Raw genomic sequence first — 19,883 nt, 5'->3', positions numbered from 1 at the left:
ATTGGTGTGATGTTTTCTCTTTTCCCAGGGGAATGCTGAAAACAAAAGTTTCTGAAATTTATTGTCAGATAACTTGCATTACCAAAAAAAAAAAAAAAAAAAAAGAAAGAAAAAAAAGAAAAGCTCTAGACCTGAAGTACTCCTTCCTTTTCACAAGACAGACAAACTTAGCTTTGCAGAGCCCTTGTTTTCACAGCACTGTGCAGTAGGAGCGTTTGTCCCAGGCAGAGCAGTGAGAGCACATTCTGTGAGTCCAGGTTAACCCCCGCACCTGACCCAGGTTAACCCCCACACCTGACCCAGGTTAACCCCCGCACCTGACCCAGGTTTTAACCCGCCCAGCTGTGCCGGGGAAGCGCCGCTGGCACAGGCTGGCACCGCTGTTGCACCGCTGCTGATGGCATGTATCCCGACACGGGCAGATGCGTGGCTAGAGCTGCGGTCACCGGTGCTGTCAGACTGGAACTCTTGGTTTTACTTGGCTTTTATCATCAGATAACTGAATAACAAATGTCCTGGTATCTCCTCAAATGGGAGATGCTGTGAAGTTGCCCACGCTTGCCTTTGTGTTTAGAATTGCAAATTGCTTGCCTAAACCGGGAAGGATTGATGAAATGTAGGTGGGTGCCTGTCTCTTTGCCCATGAGGAAGGCACTGGGTTTGGGGGGGGTGGGGGGGTTACCCCTTCATTCCATAAAGACAGACTGGAGAAGATTATTAACCAGGCTAGAGAATTTTTTTTTAAGGTACATGAAGATCAAAATAAAAAACACCCTCGGGAATGAAAGCCCTCACCACAGTGCCGGTAATTCATCCTTACATACCTGCTTTCAGAATTGATTCTGCCCTGGCCAGGCACTCACGAGTGGAAGAAGTGACTCGATAGGGAGATTTTAGTAGGTCTTGATTTTCATACGCATCCTTTTGGTCACACAGCTGCGCAAAGGTCTCCATTAGAATCGGATTAGGAGATACCTACCGCTGGCTGCGAGCTGTGCTCGGACGAGGAGATGGAAACGTTGGCAGTGAATAATGGGGCTGACAAAATTCTGACCTCTGTGTGCCCCTTACGCAGCATTGGAGGCTTTTTTTGACCTCCTCTGTGGCTTCACACCAATCCACACTGACACGTTGGGTTTTCAAGGTTAAATGCTGTTCTTCCACCTTTCCGTGTCTTGATTGTAAGTTGGCTGTCCTGTTTAGGAGAAGCCTTTTCCTGGTCGTTGTGCTGTCTGCATCGGGCTGTCTCTTTTGTTCACTATCTGAACCTTTTAGGCTCGAAGGGAGTTGAAACGCTTGAAGGAGGAGGCTAGGCGTAAGCATGCTGTTGCAGTCATTTGGGCTTACTGGCTTGGACTGAAGGTACTTTCTCAAACCCTCTCATCTGTCAACATGAACTCAATAAAGTGTGGCATCTTACTAACACTTAATAAACAAGCGGTTGTGTGGGCTCACTAGCAGGGATGGTTTTTACACAGAATTGCGTTGCTTGATTTTGTCATGGATTTTACTGAAACATTCCTGAGCTGAAAACGCCTCATTTACAGCAGTATTGAGGCACCAGGTGTTTTTTGTCCTATTGGGAATTTGAAGCAAAAGGCAAATGTCAGATTAAAGGGACTGTGTGACGGTTGTTGGCTTAAAAACCTGACCTACGTTGGCAAAGATCCTATCCCGAAAGATTACAAGGATGTATTTTCTTCTTGTGACCTCTGCTTGTTTGAATGGGAAGCGGGGTGCAGCTGTGTGCCTCCACTGCTGCTCACGCTCAACCCCTGCCCAGCGTCGAGGGCACGGCGCAAAGCTAACAAAAACTAACGTCCTCTTGCCTCCGTCAGCCTTTCTAGGCCACAGCATTGCATGCACTTGCCTATGGCTTGTGGCAGCCATGAATTCCAGAAAATTGAGATGTCCAAGGGTCTTTTGGTTTCTGTCCCTTGCTTTCAAGGACTGGTTGGCAAGAGAAAACACATTTGTAATCTGGAAGAATGTAGTTCTGCTCTGTAAATAGACGATGAAAATGGCATCTTGAGATGTTTCGGGTCTGTGCCCAAACGATTTGCATGATCCAGCTTCCAAACATCATTGTGCAGACGCAGTCCTGAAGAGCTGCGGAATCTGAATCCCTTCTGTCTGGCTGGGTGGCCCTTCTGCTAACAGGGATAGCACAGGCTACGGGCGTGTAAAAGGGAGCATTTCGCTTGATAATGCAAAGTCCAACTTCGTATTCTCGTATACTTACCCTAACAGTGATGAAATGGGGAAAATAGTTACAAAGCATATCATTCTATATAATATATTATGTATATAAAAAATTCCATTACAATACCCACATGGAAACGAGAGCTGGAAATCCAAAGGAGCCATTTTAAGAAGTCCTTCTGCAGAACAGAATCACACTTTAGGTACTACTGCCAAAGCAGGTCTGTTTTTAGGATTTCAAAACAAGAACATGTCCCTCCTGAGAGAACTCAGAGGCTGTTTTATATCAAACAGCAGCATTTCAATGAAAACTGGTGAATCCAAAAATCTTTAAGGCACATTACAGCAGGAGTATGTTTCCACCTGTCTGTGCTGTGGCTTTTCAAAGTATTTTTTTAAATAGTGTAAACAGCACTTCCATCTCGCCTGGCAGGCGCAGTTTTTTCTGAATAAGGTCATAGGCTGTGATTGCAATATATCACTGCTGCCACAGGCAGTTCTCATTTGATGGCAAAGTATTTTCACCCATGACATTTCCAGGTGAAGATTTAAAGTCGATACAAGTGATCAAGATTAAACCATTAATTCCTGTGTCTTTTTTTTTTTTTTTTTTGATTGTACAAGAAGTAGATGTTAATAGCGTTTGTGGTACTTCCGAGATTTAGGCTTTTCTGGAACGGCTTGCATTTCCCAGTGCTTGCTTTGCAGCTTCCCTGCAGCGCCAGTAGGATGTGGGGTGGGGGTGTTAGTCCCTTTGTTCCAAATTAATTTGCACACCTTGCAGCTCATGAAGAATTATGTAAAGCAACATCATTAAAGAGAGTCTATGAGAACGTGGTGAGATTTGGGATTGATTGTGGTTGGAGTGGCTTTGAGTGTGTTAATTTCCATCCCTGAATAATAAATAAAGGATGTACGTTAATTACAGAGCACTAAACTTTACAGAAAACCAGTGAAGAAGAATACTTTTTCTTACAAAGTGAAGCGGAAAAAGTTATGTGCATACAATGGTGACAGATGAATGCTGTCAGTTTTGTTGATGCATCTTAATGTGTAATTAAGCAAAACCGATTTATCTCTGGGGGATTTTTTAATCCCAGAACAGTGACAGATTCTTGCTTTCATAATGCTGGCTGATTTTAAAATGCATCACCCTCAGTATGGGGCAGAAAGTGTGCCAGGGTAAGCCGAGGGACCTTTTTCTTTATAAGTCGATGTGGGTTTTTCCCTCTATGGGTTTCCCTCGATTTGCTGGTTACAGTGAGCTCGGTAACACACAGCGAACGAGCTAAAACCACAAAATTTGCTCTGGGGTAAATTATGCAAAGCCACGATGTTTTCTCTGATTTTTTGTTCCAAACTTGTAGCAGGTGTGTTGCAAACTGTGCCAAAGTTTGAGGAAAGCTGGGGGATGTTTCAGCTAAGGTGATGTGAGCCTGGGCTTCACATCGAACAGCAGACCAGTTGTGCTCTCCCTCAGACTGCGTTTGCCAAAGGGAGGAATTTCAATACTGTGCTAATTAGCACTGATAGAAACAGGAAGGGCAAAACCAGTACTCTGAAACCTGCATTTACATGCATGTATTAAAAATTAGTATCACCCACAAAAAATGGTTTTCAGTGATCACTTTTTCTATATATTTCCCCCCTCCCCCCCCCCCCCCCCCCCCAATTCTAGAAACAAATACCAAGCTTGCTGACATTAAGTGACCTTTGTGTTGATTCTCTGCTCTTACCAAGCACCAAAACCCTTTTTTTCCTTTTGGAATGAAGACTGCTTGTGTGAAAAGAGTTTTTTCATGCATAAGGCTGTTTGGAGGGGGGGGGGGGGGGGAAGGAAATCCCTTTGTTATTATAGAAAACTCTGTGTATTAAGAATCTTCAAAGAGAAAAATTAGAAACAGTTCATCACTTAACTGTGTAATTAACATCAGTTCAGTGTCTCTTCAGACACAATAAAACGTGTGTCACTGACGATACCTCACTTTTTCCAGTCTGACTTTATGCAAAAGCCTTATGAAAATGGAGTCATGCTGTGAATTCAGCCATATTTGAATAGCTTGCCTTTTCAGAGGAAAGTGTTTCAAGTTCTCTGTGAAATTTGCAAATGACTGTTCTCAGGTCAGGCGAGGTAATTTTCTGACCTCTTGGTTCATGGTCTGGTTCATGTATTTTAAGTGTGCCCAGTTCGTGTTTCTGTTTCAGGGAACACTTTGCATGTTTGTATGCTTTTATACTATTTTCTTCCATAGAGCTTTATAAAAATGTACCTGTGCAAACAAATCTGTTCTCCATACCCACTTTGAGGGTTTGTTTTACTTTTCAGGTCCGTAGAGAGTACAGGAAATTCTTCAGAGCCAATGCTGGAAGAAAAATTTATGAATTTACCCTTCAGAGACTTGTATGTATACATCTGTACAAAGCACATGTAGATTTTCTGTGTTTAAAATTGTTTTATAGCAAAGTAACAGCTGTAGTTTGGCCTTGATCATCTTTGTAAGGAAAGGTCCAAGCTCAACGTACGGAAAATTGGCAACTTAAATATTCTGATGTGAGGAAAGGATGGTGATAGTGTTTTGAAGGTGTGGGAATGGTGCTAACTAAGCATTTGCCACACTTCTGTGATATCTAAATCTGTGTTTCTCGATATACCTGGCTTTTAAAATCCATATTCAGGTTTAGGAAAGCTTAGCGTTGTGGTTTGGTAACTGTGCTTTTAATCACAGAGCATCTGCTTTTCCTTGCTGGTTGACATAACTCTGGTATTTGAACATTAATAAAACATCTTGCTTCAATTTTATCACAGATGCAAAAATACTTCCTGGAAATGAAGAATAAGATGCCTTCTTTATCACCGATAGATAAAAACTGGCCAGCAAGACCTTACCTTTTCTTGGATTCAACTCACAAGGAGCTAAAGAGGATTTTCCACTTGTGGAGGGTAGGACACATTCTGGTCCAGTCTGTACAGAGCTTCATCACATCATTTCCAGTAGTTTTGTTCATGAAGGGCCTATTTTTAGAATGTATTTCTTCCCGTTCTGGCCAGGATGGTTTTATTTCTTTGGAAGAAGTAGGGGTTTGATTATTGTCTTTGGCCTACGAGGGGTACAGCTGTCCTGCCTGCCCCTTCCTGGGGCTAGGGAGAGAAGGTTGCTTCCTGACATCAGCTTTTAACTCGACACTAAAGCAGTATGCCTGTTGCCTGTTAATTGGCAGCTTATAATACTTGTGTCCGTGGCCAGGGCTGGGACTAGCTCTTAGGCAACCATTGGAAACACGGGGTGGAATTTTTTACTTGTGAACTGTGGTTAGCTGAAATTTGGTTTGGATCCGCGGATGGAGAGAATGGTGAGAATCTGTGTAAGTGCTGATGAGACGTTTTAACCTTGTGGGCTGTGTTTTCTGTGAGTTGTCGAGGAACAGATTTTCTTTCTGAGCCTGCAAAACTCATCCTCTCAGCTGTGTTTTGTTCTTTCTCCCTGCTTACAGAAACTTCCACAATCGTGGAACTATACTTATGTTTCTGTGAACCCTTTTAGCACAGTCTTCCAGAGACTGGTATCTGATGGATTAAGCTCATGTCCAAATGCAACATGCTTAAGTGAGATGTTTTTGATACTTCTGAATTACACCCAAACCGGTATCTAGAATGGGTGGGGAGATAAACACCTCTGCTGCTTGTTAGTGTGCCACAGTGGCACGTAGGATGGTGCTGAGTCACTTCAGAAGTATACAAAGAATGTGCATTTTGAGCGATAAGCAAACATTAGCCTGTGGTGCTGTTGCTTCAGATCAGATTGGGAAGGATAATGTTTTGGTGTGTGTAATAAATCGTGTTTTGTAGTGTAAGAAGTACAGAGACCAGTTCACAGATCAGCAGAAGCTTATATATGAAGAAAAACTGGAAGCAAGTGAACTTTTCAAGGACAAGAAGGCTTTATATCCAGCCAGGTAATGACTGACTCCACCGCTTTTACTGTACAACACGTTCAGTATCCTTACAGAGATTTAGGAAACTAAGCAAGATTTTGCTTTTTATCTTAAGCAGGAAGGTGCATTTTCCTTGCTGGACAATGTCCCTCCACCGTTTTACTTTACAATCCTGGAAACTCAGCTCAGTTTGCTTCTAACACAGAGGTTGTTGCAGCCCGCTGATCCCGCGATGCTGAGCGCTTCTGTCCAGGATACACAATATGGTGTTGTTCTAACCCCTCGTGACCTGTTCACATCGTAAAAGTTTGGAGAGCTCATAGAAGGGAATAACTCTCACCCTTTCCCCTAGTTTCCATCACGCTGGTTCCTGCAGCCGATAACTGTCGAGTGAACTGTAAGTTGAGGCGTGCTGGGGAGCTCTTCTATGTTTGGACTCGGTACATTCAGCGTCACACTTTCATATGAAGACTAGGTAATTTAAGAGTTAGGTACATCGGTATATATCTTTTTGAAAGGATGCTTTAAAAAAAAAGTGCTTAGAAGTTAATTTCCATTTAAACTTTATTTTTTAATTGGAGACTTTTTCAAAATGTGAAATCTCTGCAAATAAGCTTTTTGGTGTCTCGGATTATTGAGTTCTTAAAACCTGATAAATTCTTGTCATTACTATCTGTGGAGCTAGCGTTCTTCAAAAAGGTGCAGTGGTATCTGATTTTACTTCAGGAGTGCACATTTTTTCAAATTTTGCATGCAATAAGGCTGACGAGGGAGATCCGATGTCCTCAAAAGGAGTTGAATTGGACATTTAAAGTAAATATGAGCTTAGAAATTGTATTTTTCTTGAAAACAAAGGTCTTGTCCATCTCGGGAGAGTTTTCTTGAGAAGGCGTCGTTTGAGGTGAGCAGGAGTGAGGCACTGTGAAGCGAGGCTCGCTGGAGGGAGAGGCAGGAGTCTGCAGGAGTGGATGAGCGCGGCTCCATGCAGGGGCGAGCTCTGCCGGCTGTTCCTGTGCTTTACTGGTTTGCTTTGGTGTCATTTGTTATTGAGACGTTTCCTTTTTTCCTGTAACAGGCTCAGTAGATGTTTTTCTTTCTTCCCTTCAGTAGATCACTTATTTAACGGCTGGGTATGTTAGTTTGTGGTTTGATCCTTATTTGCTTTAGGATGTCTTTTTATCCTGCTGGGAAAAGAGGATACTGCCTTTGGACTTTTCTAGGAGCAAGCAGGGGTTTTTGCTCTGCGTCGTTATACATCTGATCAACGTATTGCTCCTTGGGAAGGAAAGAATTTTATTTATATCCCTGCTTTAGTACTTTTCACACCAAGACCGAACAATGGAATAATATACAGCAAAATATATATCCGAGTTACTTTTATCCAAGACATTCTTAAGTGGGGTAACATGCGATAGGGGGTAACTGTTGATTCCTTTAGTTTTAGCTCCTAAGTCATCATCATTTGATTAGGGACAAAGTCCACAGGGAATCTACTGTTTTGGTGACTATGGTTTCATAATGTTAATTAATAAAAACAAACAAAAACGCCAGCTCCAACATGAGCTTTCCCCACCCTGCACTCATTTAGAAACATTTCCATCTGTTTTTGTCTTGCATTCAGAGCTGATTAGCTCCTGTCAGGCTTTTTATCGGCCTAAGGGTGGAGGAAACGACTGTATAAAGTTTGTGATTAGTTACTATGATAATGAGTCATTGGATGTGGCTAATTTTCTGTGCATAATATAATTAAAGAACAGAAAGGGACTTCTTTTGAGTACTAAAAGACCAGTACCCTTCCTTTTCTCCCCCCTGCCCCGCGTGCCAGAGGTACACCTCTAAAGTCAGGGAGGGCTGGTCTGCGTAAGACGCTGGTTCCTCCTGGGCTCTCCCCTTGGCCAAGCTTTGCATTGACTACTTTGACTGTAATTTAATCAAAGCGATTAGTTAAAGTGGCTTCCAAACAAAGCAAGCAGCAACTGTGCGTGCCAGTTGTTAACTGCTGGCGAAGCTCTTGCTGTCCCCCCCTGAGGTGGGTGAAGATGGAGCGATGGGCAGGCAAGGTCCGGAGGCAGGCCTGGGTCACGGCTAAGGAACACGGCAGGTCCCGAGGGCAGGCTCCTGTCTGTCACTGCGGAACGCTGTCAAAGTGCGTCCGACTGTGGAAACAGGAAAGAAAACTTCAGAGACTGTTACTGGTGATTTTAAATCAAAATTGATTGTATATGCAAGGATGTACTTGTGTCAGACATCCGTAGCAATTTGGCCCGTTTAATTGGAAAACGTTCCCAGAGCAAGGGAAAAAAAAAATCCTATTACTGTCTTCGGTGATAAATTTCTCTTTAGGCGCCATCATCATGCTGTTAATATATACAGGATTCTGTCTCTAATACACATACTCTTTCTTACTGCTCCTCTTTTTTTGCCTTTCCTCAGGGATAATGTGCTGGGAGATATATCTGTGCTACTCTGTAGCAGTTCCCAAGTTATTTTCAGCTGACGTGGTTTGCCGGCAGGGCACCGGTGAACACCGACACGGCTGCACGGTGGTGCCGACCAGGGGTCCGGGGGCAGAGCGCACTGCGTGAATGCACGCTGTGTTAAAAGCCCCATTTGCATTCGCTTATATGATTATTCAGTTGTCTAATTATCATTAATAATTCTACACAATACTATATAATAATCTTATAAAATAGTACTGCTATATTAGATATATAATACCTAATAATAACAGCACTGCTGTCGATTGAAACAGGTGGAAATTGTAAGTAGCGGTTTCTGGGTCATGTTCTTTTGTTAAAAATGAAGCAGCAAACAGCTTTCCGTGGCAGAGGGTGTATCAAAGCTTCAGGAAGCTTCTGGCACTATAGAGTCATTGAAGATGGTGTTTGGTGCATCTCCTGGCCCCACAAAGCCTGAAGCAGACTGTGGCTGTTTCAGGAGGCTTGCTTTTTCCCTGAGATTCATATTTAATTCGTGGGTTTTTTGTCTTTTTCTTGGGCAGTGTTGGGCAGCCATTCCAAGGGGCTTACTTGGAAATCAGCAAGAACCCCAAGTACAAAAAACTTAAAGATGCTGTGGACGAAAAGATCATTATTGCCGAAGTTGTGAATAAGATCAATAGAGCCAATGGGAAGGTAATAAGATGGAATTGTTTTATCTGGAAAGGTAGATCATGTTTGTTATAAATCAACTGTGGGAGACTTTCTTTTTGTCATCTAAACAGTCTGAGGATTTTTCAAAATGCTTTTTTTTTTAAGGACAAGACTGGAAATGTTGGATCCATGTAAACTGGTGATTTTAAACACCTCCTTATTTGCTTAAAAATGCATTTCCTTCAATGTAATGTGCTAAAAATTACCTAAGTTTAAACACCTGGTTTAAATTTACAGAAGGATTACTAATGTTTTGTTTGGGTTTGTAGTTTTCAGCAACTTTTCCAAACTAAAACGTCATCACACCAACTGGTAACAGGACCGTAATGATTCACAACTAAATGTAGTCTCTGCACCAAACTCAGATCTCCTGTTTGCCAACTGAAGAAAATAAATATTTAGAGAATATTATTCTTGTTCAAGTATTTAGAAACTTAACCTTTCAAGGTTCACACTGTTCTTCAAGCTCCTGATCATCACATTTCATTAGGTTTTAAAACTCTGAGTACCATACTCTGCTAGCTTTGCCTGTCTTCTGACTGATACCAAAAGCTTTTTGGAATGAAGAGGCAAGTTTCTTGTATCATTTGAATAAAGCTGTTAAATGTGCTGGGTACTTTTTTACTCTGCCAGCACAGAACTTGTTTTGCATTTAAATTATACTCATTAGAACAGGGCGTATTATCCTCCCTTAGTAAATGTCATTGTTTTCACTGTATCGGTCTAAATATTAGAAGTAGTAGATCTCAGCTTCTCAAATGCAGAAGTCATTTATGCATTTGTAAAAGGGAAATTAGGTTGCCTGTTGTTGATGCCAAGTTAATTTTCCGGTTTAGAAAAAACTAATTAAATGAAGACAGTATCTTTCCTGTACTTGCATAGGCTACAGCTCTCAAGATTAAAAAAAAAAATAATTAAGATTTTATTATTTAAAATTTTACAGGAGAAACAACTATAGGTAGATTTAAGTTCTTGTTTCTCTTTATTATTATTTTCTAAGATGAATTTAAGAACATGCATTAAAAATATTTGTTGTTGGAAAATATGTTTATCCTCCTAAAGAATAATTTCAATAGCGAAAGGGAGGAGAACATAGCACTGAAAATACCTACTGGATCTGTGGTGTTCCGTGACGCGGTTTCGGTGGGTGACAGTGAGCAGTGAGGCTTGGCCCCGAGTTACCTCTCACTGGAAAGGTGCGTTGAGTCTCCTGGGATTGACAAAGCCCGAGAAATGAGGTTATCCTGATTTGCATAGTTTCTGCGTTTCAGTTTCCGAGTTTTATAACTGTAAGCTAGTCATTAAAGGTACTGTTTATACCTAAGTATATGTGCCAGAGTGAGTTAAGCTTCTCAGTCTGTAATTAGACACGTAAATAAATTTGACCTGATTTTAACTGATCTGCAGCTTTTACTGAGCATCAGATGTTGATGATTACTGATGTGCGCCAAACTTATTAACTCTGTGAACTGCTTGGAGTCTCAGTAGGTGCCCAGTAAAGACCAGTTCTCTCTTTGCGTGGATAATGATTTGCATTTTTGTATTTTCACAGGCTACGTCCAGGATTTTCTTACTAACCAAAAATAACGTTCTCCTTGCGGATCAAAAATCTGGGAATATCAAGTCAGAGGTTCCACTGGGAGATGTTACCAAAGTGTCCATGAGCTCCCAAAATGATGGCTTCTTCGCAGTGCACCTCAAGGAGGTTGGTTACGGCTTTATAATACAATAATACGACTGTTTTGCATGCAGTGATGTAAAAATTGTTTATTAATTATCTTGTAGCATTAAAGCATAAATATCATTAGCCTGTGGGTTTAGAAGTTCATTGAACTTTGCCGTATCTGCAGAAACTTTGATTTAAAACTACTGCAGCCAAGTAAGAACAGTTTTTATGTTACGAACGATGATTTACTTGTGAAAATCAAACTTTGTATTTCACTGTAACCTCTTCAGGATGGGAGTTTTCAGTTTGTAATATGGGCCTTTAATCTGGTTCAGATGCCTTGTGGCACCGTTTTCCGTTTTAGCTGCTCACACAATTCTTCCCAACACACTGGCAGAATATTTCTGTCTTTATGGGATGCCCAGAAATCCACACTATGGCACAGCTCATTTGGTTACTTAGTTCAGTGCTATACTTGCTTCACTGCACTCTTACCATGGCTCTGCTAGAATTTCTACTCTAGTTTAAATGAATTTGAAGAACTTCATATTAGTGTCTGTACTGGCCGCCTTCATCCTTGTACTGGTGTGGGTAACTGGTTTCTGTTCCTATTGGAAAATCTTGCAAGCGTGCTGCAGTGTAGCCAAAAGGGGGATACAGAAATGCTGCCCTTGTGTAGGACAGATGAGGGTGACCCTTCTGTAGGGTGGGAAGGGGTTTATAATTTTTTCAACAGGTTTGTGGTGTCTTCGAGAGTGAATTGCATTTGGATCCTATACAGTGCACCACATCCCTATTTAATTTCCAAGTTTAAAGGCTCTTGTTCCATTGCACTGGGAAGAGAAGGCTCCTTGTAAAACCTCCGGCTTGGCTGGCATTTATTGTTTTTTGTATTCTAGGTTTTGGTGGTCCTAACTACTTTCCTGTCTGTTTCAGGGTTCGGGAGCAGCTGGTAAAGGAGATTTCCTGCTCAGCAGCGACCACCTGATTGAAATGGCCACCAAACTTTACCGCACGACTCTCAGCCAAACCAAACAGAAGCTCAACATTGAGATATCCGATGAGTACGTTTCTTGTTTGCTTAAAAGTGCATGTCCTTCAATGCAACGTGCTAAAAATGTTAGAAAAACAGAACCCTGTTGTGTAGCTAATGCTTCTTTTCTCTTAACACCATTCTTGTAAATAAGGATCCCAATTGTCAATGCGTACTTATTTCTAGCATTTATTTGGCTCTTATTTCTGTGAAAGCCATTGGAGAAAATGTGCTCTTCCGAAGGTAGTTTCAAACAGGGCTATGAAGCAGAATTGCTGCCAGAGAACTAATTCAGAGATACTAGGTCTGAGAGAATCGTTCTGCGTGTGACTGAAAAGCCCACGTATTCCTGTGAGATGTTTATTGGTTAGAGTGGACTCTAGTGAAAACAGAATGAAAAGCTCCTCCCCGAGTACATGTGTCACTGGTGCTGGTATTGCAGGTCTTTAAAACTCTGCCTTCTCTTTTGTGAAGGTGCAAAACATATTCTGAAAATTCCTGCTGTTGGTGGTTGATCCACCTATCATCGTTGTGGCTTCTTTGGTTGTTAAAAAGCTTTGTTTGATAAAAAGCTGGTGTCTCAAATTAGTACTTCCTTCTGCTTGGTGCAGTTTCATATTTTGGCCTTAGGTAAGGACTGCACTTGCAGTGGTTATAGCTGTGGAATAAAACCGTGCGTGTGAGCCCCTAAAGCCTGCTGAGTAAGAGTCCCTCGCTTCACCCACCACTGCTACATGCTCGTTTGCTGTGTGAAGTGCCCCCAGATTTCAGCGCTGTTGATTTGGTGGCCTTATTCATTCTGAATAAAGAAGAAAATTTGGAACCCTTTGACCGCAGTGAAATAAAATTTCTGTAGGCACAACCTGAACCTGTTAGCTGGCTGCAGCGCACTGCTTGTGTTCTAGAGTCACCATGGCGAGTACAGTTTATATCTGCCTGGATTTTTATTTTAAGGCTGATTTTGCTCCTTCCTTGAAAATGATATCTGCCTTTTCCCGGTGTTCCGTTACCAGCTGGGATTTAATTTGCTGAAGGGTGTCTGTTGTAGCCTCTAAAAGAGTGGGGCTGTCCCCAGTCAGTTTCTAGTTTAATGATGGCTACAAAGGAATAAACTACTAAAATGAGGTTTAAGCGTGCATTGCACTAGTCTGGCCTGCCTTAGGTCTGGAAGCGGTCTGCCTTCTGGGAGGCGGCTTGTATTTTGGGATGTGGTTTTGTTTCTTGTCTTGCAGATTAAAAACATTGAAGTGTGTATTGCTATTGAGTTTATTCAGACTAAATAATTTGAAGCTGTTAGCAGTTCCGTCTCTGCTGATGGTGAAGCGGGACTCTCGTCTCCCCGCTAGAGTTTAGGTACAAGCACAACTAGGGACTGATGAGAAAATGTGACCTTATTTTGACTGCTGTACACTGCTTTTTGGGAGGAGAGTTGATATAAGCAAAAATACTGTTGGTGCAGGGCTATGTCTAATAAGACATTTTTTCATATAGATATATATACACACATGCGTACTGTTTATATATGTAATACTGGAACAATGTGATGAGGAAAACGCAGCGCTGGTGACAAGAGATGATGGCGCTGAGACCTGCGGAGGATTTTTTGGGTGCTGGCATGGCCAGCAGCACCAGACAAGTTAAACCATGGGGCGCCTGGGCCGCGCAGCAGGAGGGCGGGAGCGAAGGGCAGCTCTGCGCGGCGGGCGCTTCCTCCCCTGAGCTCGGCCGCAGCTTGATTTGTGGCTTCCGGCGGCAGGACACATTCTTTGAAGTTTTTGGCCTCTGCTGAAGGACTTTTTAAGGATCCTAAAAGGGAAAATCTGCTGTATTACAAAGGACTTTTTAGGTCAGCGGCCGCTGCGTGTGAGCCAAAAGGCAGTGCTGCCCTGTTTGTTGCTTCTGATCTTGCTCGCCAGTGAGAAGCTTGAGGCTCCCCAGGAGCCTGTTGGTTTGGGGGTTTTTTTTAAAGCAGTTCTCCACATTCAGTGGAATTTCTCTTCCAGTAAAAAGTGAAGAGTCAAATCCACATTAATTTATTCTGGACTGTAGGAAATAGCTAAATTTGGAGATTGCTGGCAAGGAAGAGAACTTCCCCAGCCGCCGAGCAGGGGGCTGTAAAGGCTGACTGCAGATCAGAAATGCGAGAGCTGCTAAAATACCAGATATATTAAGCGTAAACCAGAAGGCAAGCGCTCCTGATGTTCCTATAGAAGTATTCAGCTTCCGTCCATGAAAACAGCAAAGTCCCTTTGGATGATGGTGAAGCAGTTGGAAATAGTCTTTGCTGCATTCCTGGTACATTAGAAATTCTGTTTTCATCTGCCTGCTTTCTAAAGGAGTAGCTAACTACTGTAAAAGGCCCACAGTTACGAGCAGAAGACAATAATTAAGAGATACTACCTGAAGGACACTCAAGCAATGCCACAACCTATGGCTTTTTTCTTTTTTTTTTAATTCCTCTACTCTTATTACTAATGCAGACCTGAAAATGACATCCTTTTGGGGTGATGCTCAGAACCATCAGGGAAAGACTTCTCCTTCTTGTGTGTTTTTTTTCCGCCTTTAACTTAAATTGTATCATGTTCCCTCTTCTAGGTTTCTGGTCCAGTTCAGGCAAGACAAAGTGTGTGTGAAGTTCATACAAGGCAGCCAGAAAAACGGCAACATCCCAACTTGCAAGCGAAAAAACAATCGGCTTCTCGAAGTGGCTGTCCCGTAACGGCGGCTGGTGGCTCTCCCTTTCACGGACTTGTTTCTTTGTAATAGTGCAATTTTAGTTGTTTGGTTTTGCTGGTTTTATCCCTTTCTGGAGCTGTTGATGGCTAATAGCTATAGAAACCCTTGGCAAAACATTTGATCGATCGATTTTTTTAATCTTTTTGTTCATGCCAGAGTTCTAACCCTCAACATGCAGATTTTTACCCAGTGAGGCATTTTTACCAGCTGGCCCATTTCTGTCATACACAAATCGTTCTTTTTGTTTAGCGGTCGTATTTTAGTGCAGCATACCATAACCCCGCATATTAATGATAAATTACTCATACTCCTTAGTCTAGAGATCCGCTTAACAGGAACTATACATGGCCTTGATGCTTGATGGCCACTTGTGCCCAGTGTCTTTTTGTACTGACCTGTTGTGGTGCTCTGACGGCTCTGCGGTGGCCCCCGGCAGGTGGAGGCTGACACACGGACCCCTGTAGGTAGCACTACGACCTGTGTGACTCCATCTGTAAGTCACTGCAGCACAGGAGCACCTCATTCTGCAAAAGAGAAGGAATATATGATGATACAAGCAGCTCTATGCATAATTTTGTAGTAAAAACCGCAGAAGTTTTGACACAGGATTCTTAATTAGGTCAGATGTTTTTAATGACTTTATACAGTAGGAATCAGTAAAATTAAAAAAGCACGTTTCTTTTGCAAAAGCTATACAGTTTGAGGCATATTTTCTGTTCTGCTATTTTTCCTTTTAAATTATCAGTTAAGATTAGAGCCTGAAAAATGCAGTAGTATTCATAACACAAGTAAATGCTAGGTATTTAAACAGTTAGTTATCAAGCAAGAGGTTTGAGCCTTTCCTTTAGATATTGGCATGTACAATGTGCAATAAAACATACGTGACATTTTGTGAAAAATTATTTATAATACATTTTTGTGTGCAAGAGAGAAGATTGGTGCAGACTGCATAGTGTAGGGGTTAAAATAGATTTGTGTTGTTAATTTGCAGTTTTTTAGAGTGTACACTACAGTTGTCAGTTCGGGAAGAATACTTAAAATTAAAAAAAAAAATGAGGGTCTGTATATAAATTGGTATTATGGTAATAAAACTGTTCTAATTCTGTGCTGTTTGGTACTCCTATGTTATAACCATATTTTTGTACTCCAAACTATTTTATATAACTCGTGTGCCTGATGTAAATGCGTGCACAGAAAATACAATCAAGAGCTGCATGATAAACTTTCCAGTGTAACTGATTGCACTTAATCTTTTATAAGCCAGAAGCATTAGTTGAAATCCTTAAGAGGAGAGACGCATTTTTAGGTAGAAGCAACTACTCAAGTGAAGGGTTTGTTGGATGTGACCGTTTGATTTGTTTGATGCAAGGACAGTTGAGAAAGCATTGTATTTTTGCAGTCTGATATAGGACAGATTAAGTCCCTGGGTATCTGATGTGCAGTGCTGGAAGTCCAAGCATAAATAAAGGAAAGATAAAGAAAAGTTCAGAGTCTCGTTACTCTCCGGGTGGTGAAGTGATGTAGCACTCATGGCTGCGAAGGCTCCTCTGGGTAGTTTGGCACTGATGTTGGCGTTCTGCATTCAAACGGCATTTACTGCCATAGATGTTCTAGTGCTAATGGTTATCAGGCTGAAAAAAACCAGCTGGCTTGGGTTGTACCACATTGTGCTTTGGGATTAAAGTAAACTGTTTTGCTATGAGTTGCATATAAACGATTGTTTCAATCGGTTGTTTGAACGTTGCCGTTAAAAGTCCACGTGTGTGACCTTGAAAGGTGGGAGTAATCAAAAGATGTATCTCCCGAGAGATGACAAAAGGTTGCCTCCTCCTTATTGTCTCAGCTTGAAGCCTTCCTTTAATAACTGAGTCAGCTTATAACAGCTCAATAACAGAGAAATGGTTTTACATGTATTGTAATTAGAGATGCTTATGAAGGCAATGTTAGTACGGATTTGTAATGCAGGATTCAGTTGCTCCACAGGAATTGTTCCATCGCCTTAAGAAGACAGCACATAACACTGTGGCATGTAAAACTCCTAAATCCCATGTTGGAATTCCTGCTCGGTAAAGATTGGAGGGTTTGAAAAACTGTTCACTATCTTGAAAACCTTATAGTAAGAACCACAAGGAGCGAATTTTGAAAATGCAGACCAAAGTAAGGAAAAATGGGAAGTCTAATGTACTCCTGTAGTTGCTTGCAGGTCAGAAATGGGAGAGTTCAGATTAAGTACAGCTGTATATTTGGCCTGTGAAATTAGGGTATTATGGGATAACGTTAGGATGTTTGATCTGTCCCAACGAGAGCCAGTACACATACCTTTTAAATTATTATTTTTTATTTTGGTGTTTGCAAGTCATGATAGCCATATCTGCAAAAGACTGTAAGAGGGACAAATTCCTCACTTCGGGTTCTGTTGTTTCTTTTCTTTCCCTGGAACGTTTGCAGTTTTCACCTTGCATATTAGCTGGTCCTTTGTGATCGTTACCATTCGACACAAATATTTCCCAATGTACAGAACAAGTTTTGCTTAATGTGTATTATTTAGATATGCTAGGAGAGTCTTGGTATCTTGGTGTTTAAATTTAAGTATCTAGGATGTGGAAAATGAAAACGCAAGGTCACCTAGTTGTTTTTTTTCTTCTCCTCTGTTTTCTTTTATAACTGTCTATTGAATGGAGTTGTAAAGAGAAGACTATTTCTCCTATGGTGCTAACCTTACACATCCTTTCACTTGTAAATTTTGTTATCCGAAAGCTGGGCAAGGATCATTTAAAAAAAAAAAAAGATATTTGTTGCATGATACTTTCTAGAATTAAATAAAATTCTGTTCCTAGACCTATACTTTCTCTATATCTGTATCTTCCTTACTGTCGTCAAATCTAAAAAGAGCAGGTGGCTGGGTTGTAATTAAATATGCGCAGCTCTGGTGTGTGATGTGGAGAGAGAAGAAATTTGTATTTGGTGTGTGATTCTGTAAGAGGCAGCATGTCTTCCTCAGTGATTCACCGCAACCTTTTCCGGGGCAATTCTTCAGTGCAAGTCCTTTCCTTGACATAGTTGTCTCTGACAAGTCTGCAAACTCAGCTTTCCTGACATTAGGATTTGGACTGATTCCCTAAGAACAGTATTAATAGCCAGGTTAACCTGATTTTTAAAAAACGGCTTTGAGCCCCAAACCTATCACACTTCATACATTTTGTCTTGTGATCTTTTTCTCTCTTTTTATCCTTAACAATTTTAATCCTGATTCATTGATGTCAATGTTTGTTGTACAAATTAGGGAAGAAAGAAGCTAAAATAAAAATTCAGAAAATGCATCCTTTCATTTTAATCTAGGTTTGTTTTAATTACTAAAATGAGAGCCTTTTTCTAAACCGTTCTGGGAAAATAATGGAAAAAATCATGCAAAATTTTGATACAAAATGAGATCATTCCAACAAACACACGTTTCGAAGACAACTGGAAGTGTTTTATGGAGGTGCTGCCAACTTACAGCGATATAGACGAGCATGAATGTGAAGTGATCCTGAGCGTCGCTAACGGATGAGTTCTGGCTATCCTAGCCATCCTGATCAGAGTATTTTGTAGCTTACATAGACATATGACTGTGAGTGGGAGGGACAGTTCTTTACCGACGTTCATAAAACCCCTCAAAGTGATCAGAATTCTCTGGATCCTGCTTTTAATCCTGCAGTTTAAAAGAATTGTGTGTTATGTCACTGCCCCGTGACCTTCCAGTTAAATGTGACTAAAGGTTGTTGGCATGTTGCACGATCTTGTAGCCCTTCCAGCACGATATTTGCTAATTTGCCCTGCAGACCTGTCTGTCTGAAATTGTCTGTTAAGTAGTTTCTAAAGACTTAATTCAGGCAATGGCATCCTCCCTCAAAGAGAACAGTATTTGCATGTCAGTCCCAGTTACAGTGAGACTTCCCATTTTATGACTAACTGGAGTCTTTCCTTCTAGAGATGTAGCTAAAGGGAGGTTTAGTGTATGGGAAGAAAAAAATGCATTGGCAGAGCAGCACTTGCTTCTGCTGCAGCATCGTAGGTACCAGCGGTCGCTGCTTTAAGCACACCATATATATATATATATATAAAATATACCCACACACCCTGCACGGAAAAGCTCAGCAGCACTGAATCTCTCAGTTCTTCTGCTCTTTTGAAGCAGAGTATATAGAGGGTGAAGGATTGTGGTAAATTTATAGTTGCTGTAAATAATTGTAAGAATGTATTGACATAAGGTTTGGGCAGATTTGCATTGGCCGGTCTCAAAAAAATAGCTGTAATGCAAAGAGGAAAAGAAGTGCTCCTATGAATTTGTTGTTTTTAAGGAAACACATCACTATTTCATGTCTGGCGGTATTTGTCTGTGGTCAGCTAGTGCTATTTAAAGGGTTAGGGCTGAGGGGAATATCAGCTTAATCTGGTTATCAGCTAGAACCAGTTCTGCTCCTGTTCCCTCACGTCCAGGGGTGAGTTGGGTATTCAGGCTTTAACTTAGTTCAAATGGGATCAGGACAGTTTGAGGCTATTGCAGTTTTCATTTGCATTATGATCAATTGATGAATAGAGTCATAAAATTTTTAGGAACAGACTCCCTCTCTCCTTCATCCTGAACTTTTAGGACATTGACAACTGATTGTGGATGAACTAAGCAAAATTTTGAAGTATGAAACACAAAAGGCTTTATATGTGAGTGAAAAGGAAAATCTGAAGAACCTGAGTATCTCTTCTTAATAATTCAACTGATTTCGAAGGCTGCACTCTGCACTTAACCCAAGGTAAGGATCTCTTTGCTACTGTTTATGGTCTTTTAATTATTGGAAAAAAGATAAAAACTAAATATTCCTCTGGCCAGGGAATTTTCTTCCCTGGAAACGTGGCAAAGTACTGGGGATCTGTGGGGATTCCTTCTGTAGCAGCCCTTGCCCAGACCTGGGACTTGGGTGCCAGTCTCGCCTCCACCCTCAGAATCATCGCGTGCCTTTTGGGCTGCTCCCCGGCAGCCGGAGATGATGCTGTTTGCACAGTGAAGGGTGATTTTTACTGGGCTGGCAAAACCCTTCTGGACGTTACAAATCTGTTCCCCACCAGTATCTCGATGCTGGGTGCCCCTGAGGTGCTGGGTGCCCCTGAGGTGCTGGGTGCCGTT

At 41.5% G+C, this 19,883-nt stretch overlaps 1 protein-coding gene across 4 annotated transcripts in view; it reads left to right on the top strand.

Moving 5' to 3' along the window:
• The window catches only part of MYO1B (myosin IB), a 113,262-nt gene extending 95,696 nt beyond the window's left edge, over positions 1–17,566 (top strand). For 3 of the 4 annotated variants that reach the window (XM_055811731.1, XM_055811730.1, XM_055811732.1), the window contains 8 exons: positions 1,276–1,362; positions 4,529–4,603; positions 5,009–5,143; positions 6,050–6,156; positions 9,137–9,269; positions 10,840–10,992; positions 11,890–12,017; positions 14,582–17,566. In XM_055811731.1, coding sequence (XP_055667706.1) covers positions 1,276–1,362; positions 4,529–4,603; positions 5,009–5,143; positions 6,050–6,156; positions 9,137–9,269; positions 10,840–10,992; positions 11,890–12,017; positions 14,582–14,705 — 942 coding nt within the window. In that variant the 3' untranslated portion in view covers positions 14,706–17,566. The remainder of the gene's footprint in view (positions 1–1,275; positions 1,363–4,528; positions 4,604–5,008; positions 5,144–6,049; positions 6,157–9,136; positions 9,270–10,839; positions 10,993–11,889; positions 12,018–14,581) is intronic. The other variant, XM_005241317.4, reaches the window with a different exon arrangement.
• Positions 17,567–19,883: the final 2,317 nt, after the last annotated feature.

The sequence above is a fragment of the Falco peregrinus genome, chromosome 8, assembly GCF_023634155.1.
Source record: "Falco peregrinus isolate bFalPer1 chromosome 8, bFalPer1.pri, whole genome shotgun sequence".
Taxonomy (NCBI): domain Eukaryota; kingdom Metazoa; phylum Chordata; class Aves; order Falconiformes; family Falconidae; genus Falco; species Falco peregrinus.
This window is presented reverse-complemented; position numbering and strand designations above follow the sequence as displayed.